The following is a 22,451-nucleotide window of genomic DNA, read 5'->3' on the forward strand; positions in this document are numbered from 1 at the left end:
ATGATAGGTGCCGCCCCTAGGCCCGTGCCTCACGGGCCTAGTGATAAATCCGGCACTGCCTGCTTATTTTGTCTAAGTTGATGTGTGTGATGTTGAAAAACTGAGATATATCAGTCTCACATTCCCCGAACCCCGAATATGGCCCATTGGGTTGTGGGAATGGGTTCCATCTCCTCTGCTTTAGTGCAGCTTCCTCTGAGCAAGGAGTTTGGCTGAGAAAGTGTCAACCCCTCCTTAATTTGCATACATTGTACACATTTTGACCACCAAAATGGCAACAAACAAAGGAATTCCATTCTGCAAACCTTCACTGTGGTATTGGTGTTCTAATAACTTTAGTTAGAACAATAAAATACATAGCTCAATGAATTAGACACAAATGTAGAAAACACCTGTATAAAGCTTTTACTAGGGCAGCACTCAGAAATATGGCACAAGCTGACACATTATCATTCATAACAATACAAAAGTGCTCAGCCTTCACCATGTGGATATGTGTATCCCTTTACACCAGGTGCCTGTGGCGTACCTCAGTGATGTCATCATGGCAAACACCACTCCACATGGTTATGGTTATGTATAAGGTTAATAGCCTTTCCAAGACTATCTTTTACCATAATGGTGCCACTGGCAGCATCTCCAGGGAGGGTACACATTAGAATGATCTTGGACCAATATATAACTTCTGGACCAAATTGGAATGACATATAGGCCAAGTTGTTAATTGAGTGCCCACAATTTGCATGATCCTGTAGTAGCAGCTTTCCAGGCTGCATGGCCACAGCCAGAACCAATTATTAACAATGTTTTGCTGCCAAATGAAGTATGCAGGGCCGGCAACAGAACTCTTGGGGCCCAATACACTGATATCCCTAGGCTCCCCACCAAATGCGATCATCCCCCACCTCTATGCTGGAACATAAATTGGACGCACTGCGGCTTAAGTTCTATCACATTAGCTCACTCTCTCATTCTATGTCCTGCATTCTATCACACTGACACACTCCATCACCCTGTGACCTGTGCTCTGTCACACTGATGCACTCCCTGTCACACTGATGCACCCTGTGCCCTGTGTTCTATCAGTCTGATGCACTCCCTTACCCCGCAGCTTGAGCTCTATGACACTGATGCCCTCCCTTACCCCATGGCCTGCGCTCAAGTAAACTAACACTCTCCCTTACCCTGTGGCCTAGGCTCTATCATACCCTCACCCTGTAGTCTATCACACTGACACACTCCCATGCCCCGCGGCTTGCGCTACAGTACCATGATGCTCTCCCTAACCCAGTACCCTGCCCTCTATCACATTAACCCACTCCTTCAATTCCACTCTAAATCTGTGCCTGATCCCCAGGGGCCCCTCTTGCCCTCGAGGCATGCCATGGGTGTCCCCCTTGACCCCCCTGTTCTCTAGGTCTGGGAGTATGTCATATACATTGAACTGTCATCCCCCACATTGTGCAAGTGTGTATGCACATTCCAATACAGGGTCCCATCATCCATCAGATGTACACATTGTTCCGTTGAGTACCTGCCCATTCTTGCCTATTTTTTTAGAAGGCAACAGGGGAAAACTGCTAAATACAGTACAGTAGTTTGCATAAAACTAAAAGCCTACCTTGTTTGTCTCCAGTCAACATCCATACTTTCATATTAGCATTTTTCAATAACTGTATTGTTTCTGGAACACCATCTTGCAACTTATCTTCAATTGCAGTTGCCCCAAGTAACTATGGAGTGAGCCAGGGGAAATAGAAATTAAGCTGTTTGAAACTTGCAAATTAATGTACATATGGCATTAGATCAGCACATTTTGACACTTGGCTGTAAATTTATCAGATTATTGTAGACATTAGCAAAATTATAATGGTCACCAACTTTCACAGTGGTTTAGCTTACAGTACTTCTTGGGAGGTCCAAAAATGTGAACTGAGTGCAACATTTCTTTATTCCTGTTATTGTATGTGCTTTATACTGTACTTCTATTAGACTTTGGCACAGTACCAGATTCAGCTTGGAAACTATACATATGTGAGATATAGGGGGACTCTCATTGATTTTTGCCTCTCTTAAGTCATTCCTAGAAACCTATGCCTGGAAACAGAAATATTTATGCTTACGGCCAACCAAAGACACAGTTCCATCAATCAGCCTTTGATTAACTTTGCCATTCCCAGAACAACCCAATACAACTCAGGGGTGTCAGGGTAATTACACTAAATTATTAATAACACATTCAATTATAAAAGAAAATATTTACCTTCAAGTTACTTTCCATTTCATCATAAACCATTTCCAGACACTGTGCCCGATTCTGCAAAGTTACACTGGCTTCATGGTGCCTTTTACTCCACTCTGTGTACACGGCAGGATCCACTTCTTTAAAAGCAACACATAAAGTTCTGAGGGTCTCCTGTGCAAACATCTAGATCAAAAAGTTCAAGACAGTAGAAGTACAGTATAGCAGTACATAAAAGATCATGTGAAATCAAAATTCAAGACAATATTGTATATATTTGAAATGTGTACATTATTACTAAATTAGCTTTTCTTACCTACTTCTATAACAATAGATGAGCACTATAGTCGTACAAACTATCAGTTTCATCATCAGTTCGCACTTGAAACATACGTATAACTTTGTATAGACCACTGACCATGGCCTACATGTACACACACACACACACACACACACACACACACACACACACTTTAAAAAATAAATAAAAAGCAAACATATTGTGAATGTGATTGGTCTGCTTGGTTACACTGGCAGCAAACATGTGATGGCAATTAGAAATAATCTGTTTGGAGAGCATATGCTTAATGAAGTATATAGCATGCAGTCTCTATTTACCTGGGATCTTACATAACATAGAACCAAAGCTTGAACTCAGAAATAATAAAATAATGGAACATACAGAAACAATCCAGTATATAATGTATGACGTTGGTACCCACTTCCAATGATTTCTCAGTCATTTCTTCATTAGCACAATCTGGATGAAGTCGCTTTAGAATAACATCATCTGCTCCCTTGGTGTAGAGCTTAATCTTTCCTTCAGGATCCCTGACTACAAATGAATGAGTTATTGCATAAATACACTTCATATGGTCACAACAATCCCAATTTCCCCACACAAACAAAAGGACTGCTCACCCAATATAGACATCCGCTTGCGATCACTACTGAAGTCAAGAAGAACAAGGACTTTGTAGATTTTCTCTACTCCAAGCTCATTTGTAGTGATGGTGTCTTGTGTACGGGACACAAAAACAAAGCCAAAATTTCTTGCTGCCGTGACTAATGCTTCCTCATCAGGACTTGCTGCTTGATACACCAGCTCATCTGATCATAGCAAAGAAACAAGATCATTCAATAGAAGTGGCAAGATATTTGACCAAAAGGCCATGAATCATAGAAGAGCAACATGAGATATGAATTTAAAAAAATCTGGGGCCTAGAGAATATGAATATCACATTAACAGATTAAGGTATCAAACCTTCTAACTTGGACAAGCGAAGAAGTTGCCCTTATCAACCAATCAGCTTCTATTGTAGCTAGAATTTATCAAGTACAATCTGTATAAAGATAGCTAGTAGCTGGTTGTTGCTAAGGGCAACCTTACTGTCCGACTTCGAAGGTTTGACCAACTCCGACAGAGTAAGTTCAGACAGGGGAGTGATGTGGAGGAGTATGTTTAGAGGTTGTGTAGCAAACAAACAAGAATAAGGAATAGGGTAGTGGGAAAGGGCACCGACGGCTATAAAAACAATGTTGATTGAAGTCATTTTCTTATTACAATAGGAGAGGTTCTAAGACAAGATTGCTGAGACCAGACCCGTGTGCTCCTATAAACACAGAGGTGTAGGGAAACGCCACACAAGCCACAAGTAAATGAATAGATATAAATACTCACGAGAATTATTATAGTAAAATAAATGAACACTTAAATTTAAGAGAAGGTAGATAATTACTGTATAAAAGTAGATGGAGAGCACCACATAATCTGTATAAAGGTTGTAAACTAACAATAAGAAGAACAAACAAGCACTAGGAATAAGAATATGACCAATCTGTCTTGTAAAAGCAAGGAAACTTGATTTTAATGTTTGTAAGACGTGTAAAAAAATTAATAAAGAAAATTTAAATAAAATAAAAAAACAAGGGGCGTGGCCTGGACGCGAATGGAGACAGTCACGCTGTAAGGAGCTCCTGCACTATACTCGCCTCCTAAGAGACCATCCATCTCCCACAAACCCCAGGCAGTGACACCCTGCAGTCCCCAGACCCCGGTGACCTACCCGACCAGCGGTGAGTTGAGCTGCGGAGCCGGGGGAAGGAGAAATCCTTCCCTGCAGGTTGCGGCCCTCACCTCACATCAAGCCGCGGCCTCAATTTCGGGAGTGCCCGGCGGCTAAGCCCCGCACTACGAGCCGCGATTCCAGACGGCGCCCAGAACCCCCCAAACTATCAGAAACCCCCGGCGGGTGCCCCGCTCAGCCCCCCTTCCACCCGGACACCTCTCCTACCAGCAGCTGGGACGCCGGAGCTCCGTGAGGCGGAGACTGCTTCATCTCCCACAGCGCGGCGGCCATCTTGAAAGACCCGGAGCTCGAACTGCGGGGCAGAACACCATCTGGGGAGCGATCAGCAGTGCCCCCGGCTGCCCGAACATACCTCCAGACACCCATCTGGACAGGCGCTGACACAGTAAGTGTGACCTGCTCTGTCCTACTGACCAGGCCTGACATCCCCAGCAGAGTGCCGGCGGCCATCTTGGTTGGGGCACTGTGTGGGAGATCCACATAAAATACTGGACCCCCTGGCACCCTAACTAAAAAGTGAAAGCACCAAAACAAAAAGTGTACCTTAGGGGCGGGGCCTGATAGCTCAAGTGAGAAGACACAGATCAGTGGAGCTCCCGATCTAAACCCCTTAAAAACTTGATTTCCCTCCTCTAACCCCTACAGACTACCCTTGCCCGGCCGCCGCTGACACAGGAGACAGCCAGGGCACAGATTCTAGTGGGCAGCAACACCCCCGAAGCCCACCGACAATAACAAAAAATAGTAACCTGACCCCCCAACTGCTACAAGGGGAGAAGAGACTTCATTGCAATCTCCAGTAGGCTCACACACACTGACCTAACCCAAATCATAGAGCCAAATCTCACCAGCTGTACCTGAGGCACCTCCTTGATACCCTAGCCTCTATTGTAGTCTAGCGTACATACCAAGATGTAACTCCCCCCCAACCCTCCGAACCTTGGGGAGCTCCCATCGATCCTATATTACCAATGTAAAATTAGCTCGCCTTACCCTGCCGCAGTGATCTACAACTCTTTCTTCAACCGAACCTAGAAGCATCAGGAATTAGCTCTGTACCAAAATGCCGAAAGGCAACAAGAAACCTGTGGACCAAGATCTCTCCCAAAGTCTCAAAAAATTTGCGTTTTCAGCCAATAAATCTATGCAGGACCCTACCTCCCTACAACAAGATAACTCGGACTCTGAAGATTCTGACAATGCTCCACTCACCAGAAAAGACATCCGTTCTCTTTTTCGTGAGGTGCAGGAGACTAGACGCTCAGTCCAGGCGATTCAATCCGAAGTACACAAAGCTGTCAACTCACTAAGGACTGATCTCGATGAAATCGGAGATAGAACTGACCAACTGGAGACAAAAATGGACGAAGTAGTCTCTTCACATAACGAACAAGAAGATGAGATCCGCCTACTAAGACAAGAAGTCCAATCACTCTTAGAATATCAAGAAGACCAGGACAACAGGGCGAGACGCAATAATCTCCGTATAAGAGGCATCCCAGAAGAGGTGGAAGTAACACAACTAGACGACTATCTCAAAAAGTTCTTCTCGCATCTTACCCCAACAACCCCAGAGGACCACCTCCTGCTGGACAGGGCCCACCGAGCCCTCCGCCCTCGCACACAAGAGTCCTCACAACCTAGAGATGTTATCCTCCGATGCCATTATTATACGGCAAAAGAAGATATCCTCCGTGAATCAAGAAAACATCCTTCAATCTCCTTTCAAGGACACTCTCTCCAAATATTTCAGGACATTGCCCCTGCCACTTTGCTTAAAAGAAAAGAATTTAAACCCATTACTTCCTTCCTGAGGGAAAATAAAATACGCTACAGATGGGGCTTCCCCTTCCGCATCCTAATTTGGCATCAGAATCGCTTTCAGATGGCGAAGAACCCTGAAGAAGCACGCCAACTCCTGCACTCCCTAGGCCTGCAGGCCCCAGCACCTCCGGACACCGCCAGTGCTAAGCCTCAAGACCTTTCCAATATAGATCAACTGACAACTCCAAAACGTACCCTGAATCGGGACTGGTCTAGGGTATCTGCAACCAAAAAGGCTAATCCCCCTAATCCACCTCCATGAGACTTGGTTAGATGCCCAACTTGGTAACAATCCTGATGCCATGGTGATAAGTGGACCAGCTTACCATCTCTAAGGTTTTTTTCTTTTTTATAGAAATTTAACTCCACCTGATATCAACCATGTATTTACCTGTTCGGTTAAGGACAATTATCTCTGTTCTCGTTAATGCTTTATATTACTCAGTTACCTAGCGTTTGGGTATACTTCTCTCGGCCTCTACTATTTAAGGAGACGCGGACAGAACTACCCTTGTTTAAAATGCTTCCAAAAGATAAATAATGTTAGATCTGTTGGTTACATTATTATTGACGTTTTGAATGTTAGAAAATGTTTTGTTCACTACTCATTTCCCCAAAACAGGCAGGCTATAAATAGCATTGCTATCCCATATACCAGATGTTCACATACGGGACTAGCTCCCTTAATAGTCCTTGACTCCCCCGTTAATATTTCTGGACCGTAACGGGTCCAGGCCACGCTCTCCAAACATGGGTCTTATACCCAATCCCGGTCATTGTCACACCGTGACTTTCCCTCCCTTCCCCCCGACCGGAAAGTTCGACCAGACACTTAGCCATCTGGTCTCCAATTTCCCCCTCTCCTCACTATTCCTTTACCTTTACCCCACATGCACTCGCTTCAACCCTTACCTCAGGGTTAACCTCAACTTGGAAAAACCTTCTCAACCCCAAACTACGATACATCAGGATCTTTCCGGGTGGAAACTTGGGGAGATCCATAAAGCGTTATCTCTCTGTCCTCTTCATGACCATTAAAGTGTACAGCCAAAATGTCAAGGGGCTGAATAGTCCATCAAAGCGCACCAAACTCTATCTCACTTTAAAACAATCCAAAAGTGATATAATATTTCTTCAGGAGACCCACTTTAAAAAACCCTCACACCCAGAACTAAGATCTAAGGCCTACCCTCTCTCTTTTCACGCATGTGACTCCAAACAGAAGAAACGTGGAGTGGCCATACTATTTGCCTCTCATATGACGTTTGAACCTAAACATACACATGCGGATAGGAAAGGGAGATGGCTAATCCTAGTGGGCAAACTTAATGGAGAGGAATGCACACTAGTTAATATATACGCCCCTAACCAGCAACAAGCTTCCTTTTTTAAGAGAATAGATTCCGCCCTCTCAACACATGCCGTAGGTTCAATTATAATGGCAGGAGACTTTAATGAAGTGCTTGATAGGGAATTGGACCGTTCCTCTCCCCCTCCCTCCTCCAGCTCTAGGCCCCCTTCCCCAGCCACTTTGGCCCTAATCGCTCTTCTTAAACGACATCTCTTATTTGACTCCTACCGCATTATAAACCCTGTAACTAGGGACTATACATTTTTCTCCTCCGTCCACAAAACCTATTCCCGCATTGATATGATCCTTCTGAGCAGGGACCTGACACCTAAAATCCAAGAAGCACACATTCACCCTATGATTTGGTCTGATCACTGCCCTATCTCCACAACAATCATCACAATGCACTCCCGCCCAACAGCCTCTACATGGAGAATGAATGATTCTCTTCTCCACGATATAGGGCTCACCAACCAAATCAAAGACCAACTCCTTGAATATTTCCAAATTAATGACCTCCCAGAGACATCCCCGTTGACTCTCTGGGAAGCCCATAAGGCGGTACTGCGAGGTCATCTTATAAACATGGCCTCTAGACATAGAAAATCCATAAGCGCACATCTTAAGAACCTAACAGCTAAGCTCCAAACCCTAGAACAACAACATAAACTCTCTCCTTCCCAGCAGAATTTTGACCTTCTTTCCAAAACCAGAGCAGAGGTGTCGCTCCTTCTCTCGGAACGTACAGCTAAAACACTTCAAAAACTGAAGCAGACGTTCTACGAGAAGGGCGACAAAGCAGATAAAATGCTTGCCTCGAGACTCAGATCTCAACGCTCTCAGAACAACATTCTAACTATCAAAACCAAAAATGGCACTCTGACCCATTCCCCCAACTCCATCAATCAAGAATTCCAGAACTTCTATCATAACCTCTATAACTTGAATAAAGACCCAAGGACCCCAACCCCTACCACTGAGATGATGTCTGAATTCCTACAAAAAGCTAACTTGCCCAAACTATCAGAACAAGCCGCAGCACAACTGAATCAGGATATTACAGAGGAGGAACTTCTGAGAGCTCTAAAGGCCCAAAAACCATCCAAGGCACCTGGCCCAGATGGGTTTTCAGCGGCCTATTATAAGAAATTCGCTAATATCCTGATACCCTATGTTAAAAAGGCGTTCAATGCAGTCCTCCATGGTGCCCAACTACCCAAAACGATGCTAGAGGCCAGGATAATAGTAATACACAAAGAAGGCAAAGACCCCTCTGAATGTGCAAGTTATAGGCCTATATCCCTTCTAAATAATGATATTAATTTATACGCTAGAGTACTTGCCTCTCGCCTCAGCACTGTTCTCCCTGGCCTGATCCACTACGACCAAGTAGGCTTTATTCCGGGTCGTCAGGCCAGGGATAACACAAGGAGGACTATCGATCTCATTCAGATCATCAATAATAGACAGACCCCTTCTATCATCCTCTCATTAGATGCCGAGAAGGCGTTTGACCGAATATCATGGCCCTTCCTATTTCAGACCCTTCGCGCCTTCGGTCTATCGGCGGAATTTCTTACCGCAATTTCAGCTTTGTATACGGCCCCCTCTGCCCGCATCCTTACAAATGGAACCCTTTCGGGCCCCTTCTCTCTTTCAAACGGCACCAGACAAGGGTGCCCACTCTCGCCCCTCATATTTGCCCTAGTGATCGAACCCCTAGCGGCTAGGATCAGACTATCAGAGAGGGTCGTGGGGGTGAGAGTGGGAACCCATCAATATAAAATATCACTTTTCGCCGACGATGTCCTGCTGTCCCTAACCCACCCTCAGACATCTCTACCAGCCCTATATGAGATCATTAATGAATATGGCTCCCTATCAGGCTATAAAATAAACTTCTCCAAATCGGAAGCAATGCTTCTACATACCCCCCCCCTCTATTAAAACTTCCCTACTCTCCTCATATCAATTTAACTGGAAAGCCAACAAAGTTAAATATCTCGGGGTAAACATAACCTCCAATTATGACCTCCTCTACAAAGAAAATCTACCTCCCCTCCTAAATAAAGTTAAACAAGAACTCAAAAGATGGAGATCAAACATCATCTCATGGTTTGGGAGAATATCAGCCACTAAAATGATCATTGTCCCACAATTCCTATATCTCTTCCAGACCCTCCCAATTAAAATTCCTTACCAGACACTAAGAAATATTCAAACCTTAATCTCCAAATTCATATGGAATGATAAGCCCCCTAGAATAGCCTTTGGCACCCTCAAACTACCTAGAGCTGGGGGAGGCAGAGGACTTCCAGATATAAAATATTACTTCTTGGCATCACATCTGAGCCAAATCGCTTCGTCCTTTGCATCACCGGGGTCAATAGCATGGATAGACATAGAATCACAATATTTAGGCCTTAGATCCCTATCTTCTCTGTGGAGCCTTAAAAAACCACAAAGAGCTACCCTGGTCAGCTCTATACCCTCGCTGAAATTCCACCTCACTTTGTGGAATAGGGCCTTGGACAAGTACAAACTCTCTTCTTATCCTTCTCCACTCACCCCCCTCTGGGATAACCCAGCTTTCCCCCCAGGCACTTCCCCTCTAACTTTCACAACGTGGAATAAATCCAATATTCGTTATGTCGCTGACCTCTCAAAGCAAAATTCATGGCTCTCCCTAGAGGAAATAAAAAACAAATACCCTACTCTAGCCCCCCCTATGTTTGAATTCTTCCAAATTCGCCACTTCCTTACATCACTATCAAGTGCGGACTCACTCCGAGATATGACTCCTTTTGAAAAACTATGCTCATCTAACCCCCTTTCCAAGGGTATGATCTCACAGATATACAAAATGCTGATCGACACAACTGCCCCCACACAGACCCGCCATGAGAGTGAGTGGGAGAGAGACCTGGGCTCTCCACCAGATGAAAACTGTTGGGACGAAATTCGCGAGAGCATAGCCAAAAGTTCAATCTCTACCCACATCAAAGAGACCACATATAAAGTATACTACAGATGGTATCTTACCCCAGAAAGACTCTCTAAGATGTTCCCATCGGCCACCCCTAACTGCTGGCGCAGCTGTGGTCAGAGGGGCTCACTTCTGCACATCTGGTGGACCTGTCCCAGAATTGTCCCATTCTGGCTGGAGGTCCGCGACCTCATGCACTCCTTGTCCGGTCTGACCTTTCCCCTGGACCCATGGACATTTCTATTAGCCCGCCCATTTAAAGAGTTAGACCCTCCCATGAACAAATTATTATCGCACATATTGGCGGCAGCCAGAATGACCATTGCTAAGCAATGGAAGTCCCCCGACACACCTCCTCTAGCCCTACTAATCAACTACATTTGGTACATCGCCCACATGGAAAAGATAACTTACTATCTACATGAATGCTCCCATAAATTTGATACAGTATGGAACCCGTGGACCTCACGGATGGCCCCACCTTCCACAGACAACCAAACGAATATAGACTAAATAATTCAACTTACTCTCACCCTCCAATACAGAAACACCCTGAGGTACCCCCCCCCGCTATTCCCTTTTCTCCCCTCCTTTTCCCCTCCTTACCCCTACACCCACCCCATATAATCCCAATCAATGTATGCTACCTAACCTGAAGTTTGTCTAGATATAACGTTATATTTGATTGTGGAAAAACTGTGAAAAAACTGTGAAACTACCTTTGACTAACATATCTATATGTCATTCTGCTCTTGTCATGTATTTTCACATTCTATAAATAAAACATTTAAAAAAATAAAAAAAACAAGAAGAAGGAATGGTAAGTCATCAGAGTTAAAAAGTATAGAGTTAAAGGAGTAAATATAGAAATAGTGGGCAAGCAATAGTCTTCAGAGAAGAGTCTGGAAATGGATAAAACAATGGAGAAAAGGTGTGTGAGAATTGTTTATATCACATGTAACACTGCTATAGAGAATGTGTATAAATTGGAGGCCATTTTATTATTTTGTTCAGTAACCAATGTGTCATTTGTTATAAAAGTTTCCACTATTTTAATGGGGGTGGACTGATATGCGAGGCTGCTACAGTACATTGTATGTCACAATCTTGAAAACCTTGTAGTATAGGTATAGTGCCCATGGAAGCATTTGTGTTTCTGTGGTCAGACACAACCTCTTATCTTTCGCTTTCAACACTTTAAATAATATATTCTAAAAGAAATACCTTTTCCAGTTTATAGTACATTTTTACTAAAACACACAGGGGCTTTGGAAAGAGATAAAGTGGAGAAAGACAAACTACCAACCAATCCACTTCCATAAATGTTTCAATCACAGCCTGTAATATGGCAGTTAGGAAATGACTGGCTGGTACTTTGGGGCTCATCTATTAATGACTGATAGAAATCTTTGTGAATAAAAATCATTGCATATGACAAATGGTGCTACAGCCAATCAGCTCCTAAGAGTCATGGACTTGAAAAATGACAGTTGTGAGCTGGAGCACCATTTATCATATGCAACGAGTTTTATAATCAACAAGTTTTATCACATGTTGATAAATAGGTCCTTTTATCTCTCTCTATGTCTTAGTAAAGTACATATACACCACAACATTGGCATAAGTTTGTCCCAGAGTCAAGATAAATATTGGTGTCCACCCCCCCACACACACACACACCACCTTATATAAAAAGATGTGTGTGTATATTTGGGATCCAACTGATACACATCACTTATATATGGTAGTTGGCTGGGTTAAAGGCCATACATTCTGAGCTCATTTTGAGCTGATTATCATCGTAGAAGCAGTCTCTTCCACGGCTGATTTCTCCGGATGTATATGAGATTCTGGATTACTGGTTTGATATACAACCTATTCAATATCGGTATGTTCTTGCCCCTGAGGAAGTCGTACTGACAAAACGCGTTGGGCTCCACATCCTAACCGACTAAACCCCCACTAACAAACAGTCAAAGAACGGTACTAACAACGCATCTATATATATATCTCTATATATATCTATATATATATAGATATATATATAGATATATATATATATATATATATATATATATATGCGGAGAAGTCTGGCACTACTGGACTGACAGGTCTATAGAGCAGGGTAAATAAGCATTACTCCAGGACTAGTAACTGTGCAAGAATGATTTAGTGTGGTCTACGCCATTTTGGGCTTGTAGCCCATCTTCAGGACACTTACAGTGAAAAAAAGCAAAGAATATATATATATATATATATATATATATACATACAGCAGGAACTGCAGGTACTCCCAAAGCCTTCAGCCAGGCTTGGGTGCCCAGGTGCCAGGTATCGACGTACAGGACGACCAATGTATAGGAGCAGGCACTCAGGGACTTGAGACAAGTAAGAAGCGGAGCAAGACTATTGTGTCTCCACTTCTTACTTGTCTCAAGTCCCTGAGTGCCGGTTCCCTGCTCATATATATATATATATATATATATATATATATATATACAGGAAGAAGGAGCGGCACTCGGAGACTTGTAAAGTGAAGAAAACTGTGGTTTATTCAAGCGACATTTCGGGGCTCGCACCCCTTTCTCAAGCCACACACAAGTGAAACAAAATGTAAACAGTGCATATATTTATACTTACAAAGCGCGGCAAACAACTTTCAACTCCTCCCTCCCGGCGTCTCCTCCGGCCTCCGTCTCCCTTCACGCACACCGGGGACGCTCATTCCGTCTCCAGGAAGTGCGTCACTCGGATATGACGTGCCGGGAGTCTCCGGCCGTGGTACGCCCAGTCGGGACAGCGTCCTGTTGCCATGGGGACGCGGCTGTATACAAAAAACATCAAAATGACAAACCAACACTTACACATGCATAAAAAGACTAACCTTATACCATAAAACCTTACTGATTAAAAACTTATTTGTGTTACATCTATATTTAAGACCACGTCGACGACGCGGAGTTACAAGGTGGCTGACCATAATGTTTGCCCTCCACTCAGTGTTGTGCTTAGTGTCCAGCAAGTGCACATGACTAGTTTAAAAAAAAAAAAGAGACCAAAAAATAATGCTCTTAGAGTGACGTACTGTGCTCATTAAAAAGAACCCCCTGCGTGGGGAACACACATGAAGACTTTTCTTACTGTATATATATATAATTAGGAGTATCCTAAATGTTCCACTGTCAATGTCCTATATACTTAAACACAACCAATCCTTTGAGCTAACACTGTATTTTGCACAAAAACATGTACCGAGGAACATATTCACAAATAGGCTATAGCTAATGGCCCAGGGATGTATATCATATAAAACAACTCAGCCATAGGCTGTCGTTGAGTCCCCTAGGTGTGACCGTATCCAGCCTATAGATCCATTTATTTTCTAACTGAACCAGTTTTTTCCCTCTATCCCCCCCACGTGGGGATGGGGGCACCTGGTCAATTATTTTATGATGTAATGTGGCAACAGAATGTTTATGTTGGGCAAAATGGCGGGTCACTGGTGCCACTTCCCAGTGCCGCCCTAATGGCCGCCCTGTGTTGTGCCATGCGTTCCTTGAACTGTCGCTCTGTTTTGCCCACGTAGTAGAGCCCACATGGGCAAAACAGAACGTACACAACAAACCTGGATGTACATGTGAGGGGCATCCTAATGGCAAATTTTTTGCTTGAATGGGGATGATCAATAAACTTTCCTACCGACATGTGGCTACATGTCGTGCAGCCTGTGCATTTAAAGCACCCATTGCCCCGTTTTAGGAATCCGCTGGTGCCTCCTTTAATTTCAGGTTTGCCCAAATGTGTGACATCTGTTTTTACTACCCAATCTCTCAAGTTCAGTTCAGTTAGAAAATAAATGGATCTATAGGCTGGATACGGTCACACCTAGGGGACTCAACGACAGCCTATGGCTGAGTTGTTTTATATGATATACATCCCAGGGCCATTAGCTATAGCCTATATGTGAATATGTTCCTCGGTACATGTCTTTGTGCAAAATGCAGTGTTAGCTCAAAGGATTGGTTGTGTTTTAGTATATAGGACATTGACAGTGGAACATTTAGGCCAAGTCACGAGACAGGGCAGAGCTACTCACGCAGTCCAACAAAAATGTAGAAAAGAATGTTTTCCCCTGGGTTAATCAATATAATACTCACAGTAGGCACACCAGCAAGGAGTTGTGGCCTATTATAACAAGTGACCCGGATTTAAAAGGCCTTAAGGGTACAAAATTTATGCCCAGTTATTCCCGCAGTAAAAACATCAGGGATATGGTCGTCAAGACTGATGTCACCAAATTTAAAAACCCTAAACCCACACACTTCCTTAGCAGAAGGAATGGCTGCTTTAAATGCTTGGGATGTGCAACGTGTAGCCATCTAGCACCCGGGGATTATATTCTACATCCTCACTCGGGTAGGCAGGTCAAGATCAACTGGCCACTCACATGTAGCACACAATTTGTGATATACGTAATAATGTGTCCATGCGGGTTGTATTATGTTGGCAAGACAGACTGCCAGTTTAAGACCCGCATGGCACAACATCGGCTAGCCATCCGCACGGCCCTAGCTACGGGCACAAGCGAGCAACCGGTGGCTCGCCATTTTGTGGACAGCAGACATAGCATGGCCACCCTTAAGTATAAGATAGTGGACCATGTACCACAGGATCTGTGGGGTGGCAACCGCAGCAAAAGGCTACTACAGCTAGAGACCCAGTGGATCTTTCGACTAGAAACTCTTAAACCTAAAGGTTTGAATGAATCACTGGGCCTGTCAAATTTCTTATAATCTTACAAAGTGTTGACACGGCAACATTGGGATTAGGGCTGGTGGGTTAGTTCATCTAGCTGGGTGTCTTAAGAATTACAAACTTCCTTATGAAGCAATAGGTCATATTGGAGTGAGACTGGTGCATTGCTAGAGCTTGACCCTAAGTAGCTATAAATAGTTAATATATACCACCAATGAAAAGGTTGGTGAAGCAGGTCAGGTTGACAGTAGTAAAAAATGTTTTTGCATAATGTTTACCCTAATCCATGCAGATTAACTTTATTGGGGATGGTCATCCTGGCCTTCAAACAATATATTTTTCTAAATGTATTTTTTTAAATGTATTTTTTAAATGTGTTTTCAAATGTTTTTCTATATCTCCGTAACAGGAGTCTTAACACACATTGTTTTTTATGGCGAGTAATGACGCTGTGATCCAGCTTCACGTACCCGCCCCTAGCATCACTGGTTGTTATGTGAATGGTACACTGATCACTGTTGTAATGTTGTTTGTTTATATTGTCTCCTAGACAACGTCCAGTTGCCGGGCTGCGGCAGACGCCGCACAAGGGTCCGGAACGTCACTTCCGCCGGAAGCACAGAGCCGACTCTATATATATAAAAGCCCAGACTGTAAATTAAACAATGTCACATTCTAATCACCTGCAATAAACATACTATATTAATGCTGTGTTTCCTTACGCTCATATTTGCTGCTTAATATTTGCTGTTTAAATATGTTTTTGCTGTATTAATTACAGAATGAAAAATACTAGCCTGCTTTTTCTCCATATGGGAACCTTATATTGACACTCTTCAGCTCTCCATTAGAAAATAAATTCATCATAGTTTTAAAAGTACAACATGTTATCTTACTAGGTTGGCGACCAATGATCTGCCAATTAACTTGTCCTAACTTAAAAATGGGGTTAATTGTACACCCCTCAGGCTTCAGAGACATGCACTATTTGTGTTTGTGTTTGATTTGACTTTTGTATGAAACAAATGTACTACAGGTTGAGTATCCCGTATCCGAGTATCCGTTATCTGAATTATTCCGAAAACCATACATTCCAGAAAGTGAAAAAAATATATTTTTTTGCTAAAAACTCACTGGGGACATTTGTAACAGCACTACTGGTGACATGATATGTAACTGGCACTATATATGTGCAAGAAAATGATTGCTTGGCATTCAAATTCAATATCTGAGATAGTACACAAATTTTGTTTCATGTTTTGAAACCTTGTTTTTTGAACAAATAAAATATATTTGTGTGTATTTTATGTGATAATAAAATATATTTGTGTGTATTTTATGTGTTTATACAGCATAAATGCAAGATACTTCAAAATACATAATTGAAATATTAAAATATTCCGAAATACGGAATAATCCGTTATCCAAAATTCTCCTGGTCCCGAGCATTTTGGATACAGAATACTCAACCTGTACTAGTATTGTTTTTCCTCATTGCAATGTCACGTACCCATTATTTTGACCAAGAAGCAAAGGTTGATTAATTGATGCTTTACTTTTCATACCTCTTCTTGTGTTACTATGTGCTCATTGAATAACTGTATAAGAAATCTTTTTTGCTTTATTGTTATACAATGCCCCAATAAAAATTGTCTTAAAACATATCTTTTTTATGCTGTTGTTCCTGTATTTGATGTTTAATAAATAACATTGTATGTTATTATTTAAGTGAACCAAATACAGGTTGAGTATCCCTTATCCAAAATGCTCGGGACCAGAAGAATTTTGGATAATAGATTATTCCGTATATCAGAATATTTTTATATTTCAATGATGTATCTTGAGGTATCTTGCGTTTATGTTGTATAAACACATCAAACACATGAAATACACACAAATATATTTATTTGTGCATAAAACAAGGTTTCAAAACATGAAATAAAGTTTGTGTACAATCCCAGATACTGAATTTGAATGCCAAGCAATCATTTCCTGCACATATTTAATGCCAGATACATATCATGTCCTCAGTGGTGCTGTTACAGATGTACCCAGTAGATATTCAGGAAAAATAAAATTCACTTTCTGGACTGTATGGTTTTTGGAATATTTTGGAAAACAGATATTTGGATAAGGGATACTCAACCTGTACTTAATTAAGATATACTACCATAATTATCAGACAGTATCATCTAGTGTAAAAAGAAGGAATACACCTTACCTCCATTTCTATCTACCATGACTGTGTGACAAATTGCTAGCAGCCGGAAGAATTCATTCATAATTTCATCTCTATTTTGGTGGACCATATCAATTAATGACTGGTCATAGAAGTGGAAATTTTCATCAGCATATTTATTCCAGCTGAAGCTTACTGCCTGAAAATCAAGAATACATTGTTTCACTGGGAAAAGAGAACTTCACTGTACTAGACATAAATCTACTGTTAACCTTTAGAAACGATGACATGTAAGCACTTATAATGCAATTGCAGTCTGCATGTTAAATAAATGCCTATATAAAGAATCCTCGGGATTACTGTATTGGACTACTGTACGTGTCTGTATTCCTAAGCACAGTCTATGGGCCGATGCCTCACACCCTCACTGAAAACGCCTGGGATGCCTGCATTTTTCTTGACACTCCCAATAAAGCCAGTTACCATCCACAAATCCCGGCTTCCTGTCACTCAACTTGAGAACAGCATGTGATCAGAAAATACGCTGATTTTTTTTTTCTGAATGGCTGCAAGCTACGAGCTGTGCACAATTGCAGTCGATCAATAATTGGGTGCACTGCGAAATCGCAGGGCTGCGATCAGGTCAGAATTACCGCCACTGTCTTTTGGATTTTGTTTCTTTATTCATCTTCATGTTATGGTTTTGCAAACCCACGTGCACAATTTGTTTTTGTATTTTCTAATAGGGTGGGCTACTGTGTGTGCAGCAGATCCAGCTATCACATGCCATGCTGCAGCACAATGCGCTTTGTACTGCAGCTGTAAAGAAGGCTGGTGGGTGGTGAGTTAATGTACCCCCTGAGTGCCCACCTTAATCTGGCTCTACCGATGCCCAGAAAACTGCTGCTTCCTTACTCAATGTATGTCCCTAGGCATGCCAAATGCCCTAGGTATTTACCTAGATGGCCTATGCCTAGTGCCGGCTCTGTAGTAGCCATTAAAAACAGTGCCCTCCAGTGATGACAGGGAGTCTGAGGGTTACGGTATTCTACTGCCCTTATTCACAATAGCTCTTTATTATCATCCACAGTAGTCTATCTATAGTAGTCCTTAATCATGCCACACCTTCAGGGGTGCTTTAAGAGAGGAGGAGGCCCATATACAGCCTCTTCTGGCCAGGCCCCCTCCTCTCTCCCAGGTGCAGAGCCTGCCTGCTGCCAATGCACTGAGCACTACAGCGCTCAGACTCTACTGCACATGCGCAAACCGCCAGAAAAATGGTGCAACAGACATTTTTCCGGCAATTCCGTATTAAAGAATGAGTGCAGTTTGTACATTTTGGGCCCACCTGGGAATCAGGGGCCTTTGTGCACCGCACACATTGCACCCATTATAATTATGCCACTGCACACCTTTTTCCTCCAGTGTTCTAAATGAAATAATGACCAAACCAAAAGGGAGGCACTTTACAGAATCCAATAACCGATGATGTTTTGCCTTGTTTTTGGAAACAAGCTTGGCAGAAAATATCTGGGGTTTGGATGTATTTGAATACTGGAAGTTTGGGTTGTTTCAGTTTCCAGAGAAACTGAATTTAGGATCCCTCTCTAGCCCTTACTATGCACAGGAGACAACCTCATATGCACAATACATACCTCCCAACTGTACCAATTTTGGCGGGGCAGTCCCATTGGGGCAGTTGGGAAACCCTTCCTCACTCGCTGCTCTGCTTAGCGGCGAAGCAGTGTATATATACTTTGTGCACGGCATCCATACACATACAGTATATAGAGGAGGGGGGGGGGGGGGGTGGGCATGACAGCCAGGAGCTCATAGAGCACTGGGCATACCCTCTCTTAGCAATGAAAATGGGTGTGTTGCCTCACAGGAAGTGCTGTGACCCTGACCACAGCCCCTAGTCACAAGGTCATGTCATGCCCACAAACACACCCCAGAGGTGAGGGAATTTGTCCCCCTTCAGCTCTGCAGAAAGTTGGGGATTAAGCAAAGTGACAATAGACACCTTTAAATGTAACCCTTCCAACCTCAATTTTTTTTTATATGAGCAAAAACACACATTTTTACATTGCTAGTTGGGTTGTAATTATCATCTCAAAACTGCATTAAACATGTTGTTGGTGATAAAAAAAATACCATAACATTTGTTTTGTATTTAGGTGGGCACAGGAGCATTTCACAGTGCAACTTAAAAAGCGTTTATAATCAATATTGAATTATCTACAATAGATATGTTAGATTGTACTTGGTTATCCATTTGTGTACCTCCAGACTCTTCTCATTGCTTGAGTTTGTTCCTGCAAATAAAAATATATACACATATTTATGGAGAAAGCACACTGCTGATGTCAATACAGAACTGCATTACATTAAAATCTTTCAATGAATTGGCTGATTGTACACTACCATAGAGTTTTCCATTGATGCAGCATTTCTTGAATGTCATGATGTTCTGTGTCAGCGTGCCAGTCTTGTCAGAGAAAACATATTCAACTTGTCCAAGCAGGTCATTTAGTGTAGTTGACCTGGCTTTGGCTGGAGTGTCATTTTCCGCAAAATACATATCTAGATCCCAATCAATGTACATACTATGGATCAGATGGATGAACTCTAACCTAAAAGAAAAAAATGTGGACATCAAACCTTAACTTTGAAAGTAGAGCTCAAATAACCAACTGCAAGATAAAAATGGAAAAGATGCAACCCCGACAAATCTAATGATGGATGATTTACATTTTTAATTCTCTGCAAAAACCATTCATATAAACTTAAGTGTATGAATATTATTGTGAATTTACTCTAAACATTCCATGAAGCAGTGGCAAATCTATAGAGGATGCAAGGGATATAACTGCTATGGGGCTCAGTCACTTGGTAGACCCAGCAGCCAGCAAGCAACACCACTGGACCATTTACATACTTGGAGACTATTTGGAGGTTCACTGTGTGCCTGGAGCCACCTATTGTAGATAAAGACTTCTGTCATCATCTCATGAGAACGGAAGTACAGTAGCTCTTCACTCTTAGGGGGGACATGTCATTGTTTGGTGTGTACCTTTTATTTCACCAATTTACTCATAATTACCTGGGGTAACTTTACTAAAGCTTCTAAAAATAAATGACTACACCCTCCTTTCCACTGAGCGCACAAAATAGTGTATCCTCAAATTGACACTAAGGGGTAAACTTACTAAAGTTTCTAAAAATGAAAAGAGGTGATGTTGCCCATAGCAACCAATCATATCTTGATCAATTTCTAAGATGCAATAGAGAAATTATAGTCAGAATATGCCTGGTTGCTATAGGCAATACGTACCCCTATATCCCATTCATATATTCATACCCCCACTTAAAATTTCCCACTTTGACCACTGTGTATAAATCTATGATTAGTAACTGGTACATTCTGTACCATGTATATCAAAAACACAAACATAAAATAGCATGGATTTTGCACTGCTTCAAAGGGGAGAGAGCAAACATAAATAAATATATTTTATCTTCTAGATTAAGGTGATATATAAATGTGAAGTATAATCTGATTGGTTGCTATGCGGAACATCTTCACATTTGAAAACCTTTAATTAATATACAACTACTGTAGGTCTCAATATATTTCTGCTCCTACCTCCTATGTGTACTTACGTGATATACATTGACATTGGCACAATGGTGCTCATTAATATAGTATAACCCCAAAAGACAAGGAATGCACTGTATGCGGGTGTCGTATTGGAAGGTAGAGGTGGAATATAATTGTGCTTCTCTTGAAACCATTTAGCCCAGAAACCTGATCCAATGGCCAGAAGTAGGGTACAGCCAATCAAAATAATAAATATCTACAGATCAATATAAAAAAAATAGGATTAGATAGTTATTGTTCAAATCTAAACAAATCTAATAAAGCTATTTTATTGTCTGTAACATCTCACATACTATTACAAATGCAGAGCATTCATTGCTGTTTTTTTACCTACAATGAACCAGCATAGACAAAAATGCTAAGATTAATAATATATATATCATTATTTATATTGCTGTTTGGATGCTATACATTTTCAGTCTAATGCACAAATAGGCAGGTGTATTTATATATTTTATTTAGAGGGATGGTAGAATTAAAAGATAAAGGGCCAGATGCACTAAGCTTCAAAAATTGATAAAGGGAAGAGTCATAAACGACAAACATATCAGCTCCTAGCTGCCATGTTAAAGGTTGTGTTTAAAAAATAACAGTTAGGAGGTGGTTGGTTGGTAGCTTATCCTCCACTTTTTGAAGCTTAGTGAATCTGGACCATTTTTCCTAAATCTCATGCACATTGTTACAATAACCAAAAGGGTGAAACAAAAATAATTAAATAACAAATATTTCAGCAGCACAATGCGGTTCACAAATAGTGCCCATTAGTGAGAAACTACTGCTTCCCCTTACAACTATTAGAAAGACCTCATGTCAGATATAGAATGGATGGTCAGGCCCAGCCTGCCCATTAAGCGGAGTATGCAGCTGAGAAAGGCACCATAGTAATCAGGGCATTGACAGTGTCCTCTTCATTGCTGTCAGCACCCTGATTACTATGGCACCTTACTCAGCTGCCGCTCGTGGTAACGGTGACAGCCACCAGCCGGGCACAATTGAAAGCGGTGACAGGCTGTATTCAGAGCAGGTCGGCAGCTGTTTGAATTTTCAAATAGAAGATAATAACCAGCTCTGATTGGTTGCTATGGGCAACATCTACACTTCTATGAACATGAATTTTAGTAAATATATACCTTAAGGGGCACTCACACGGTGCTTTTTTACCTTGCGACGCAATGCATAGTCCCGCATCCATCATATCGCAATGTACAAAGTGGAATGGTTTTAAAACCGAGTGCACTCAGTAAATAAATACAGTCAACACCACGCCATGTAGACACCAACGTTTCAACGCTTTTATCGCGTTTTCGTCAGGGCAGCGATAAAAACGCGATAAAAGCGTTAAAACGTTGGCGTCTCCATGGT

At 42.0% G+C, this 22,451-nt stretch overlaps 1 protein-coding gene across 1 annotated transcript in view; it reads right to left on the bottom strand.

Moving 5' to 3' along the window:
- Window positions 1-22,451, bottom strand: part of ATP8B3 (ATPase phospholipid transporting 8B3) — a 203,536-nt gene that overhangs the window by 105,835 nt on the left and 75,250 nt on the right. Inside the window, exons 11-18 of the mRNA XM_083177190.1 lie at window positions 21,092-21,285; window positions 19,853-20,061; window positions 19,712-19,743; window positions 17,466-17,627; window positions 3,164-3,347; window positions 2,965-3,077; window positions 2,264-2,428; window positions 1,622-1,733 (exon numbers count right to left, since the gene is read on the bottom strand). Coding sequence (XP_083033316.1) covers window positions 1,622-1,733; window positions 2,264-2,428; window positions 2,965-3,077; window positions 3,164-3,347; window positions 17,466-17,627; window positions 19,712-19,743; window positions 19,853-20,061; window positions 21,092-21,285 — 1,171 coding nt within the window. The remainder of the gene's footprint in view (window positions 1-1,621; window positions 1,734-2,263; window positions 2,429-2,964; window positions 3,078-3,163; window positions 3,348-17,465; window positions 17,628-19,711; window positions 19,744-19,852; window positions 20,062-21,091; window positions 21,286-22,451) is intronic.

This window comes from Crinia signifera, chromosome 1, assembly GCF_055691185.1.
Source record: "Crinia signifera chromosome 1, ASM5569118v1, whole genome shotgun sequence".
Taxonomy (NCBI): domain Eukaryota; kingdom Metazoa; phylum Chordata; class Amphibia; order Anura; family Myobatrachidae; genus Crinia; species Crinia signifera.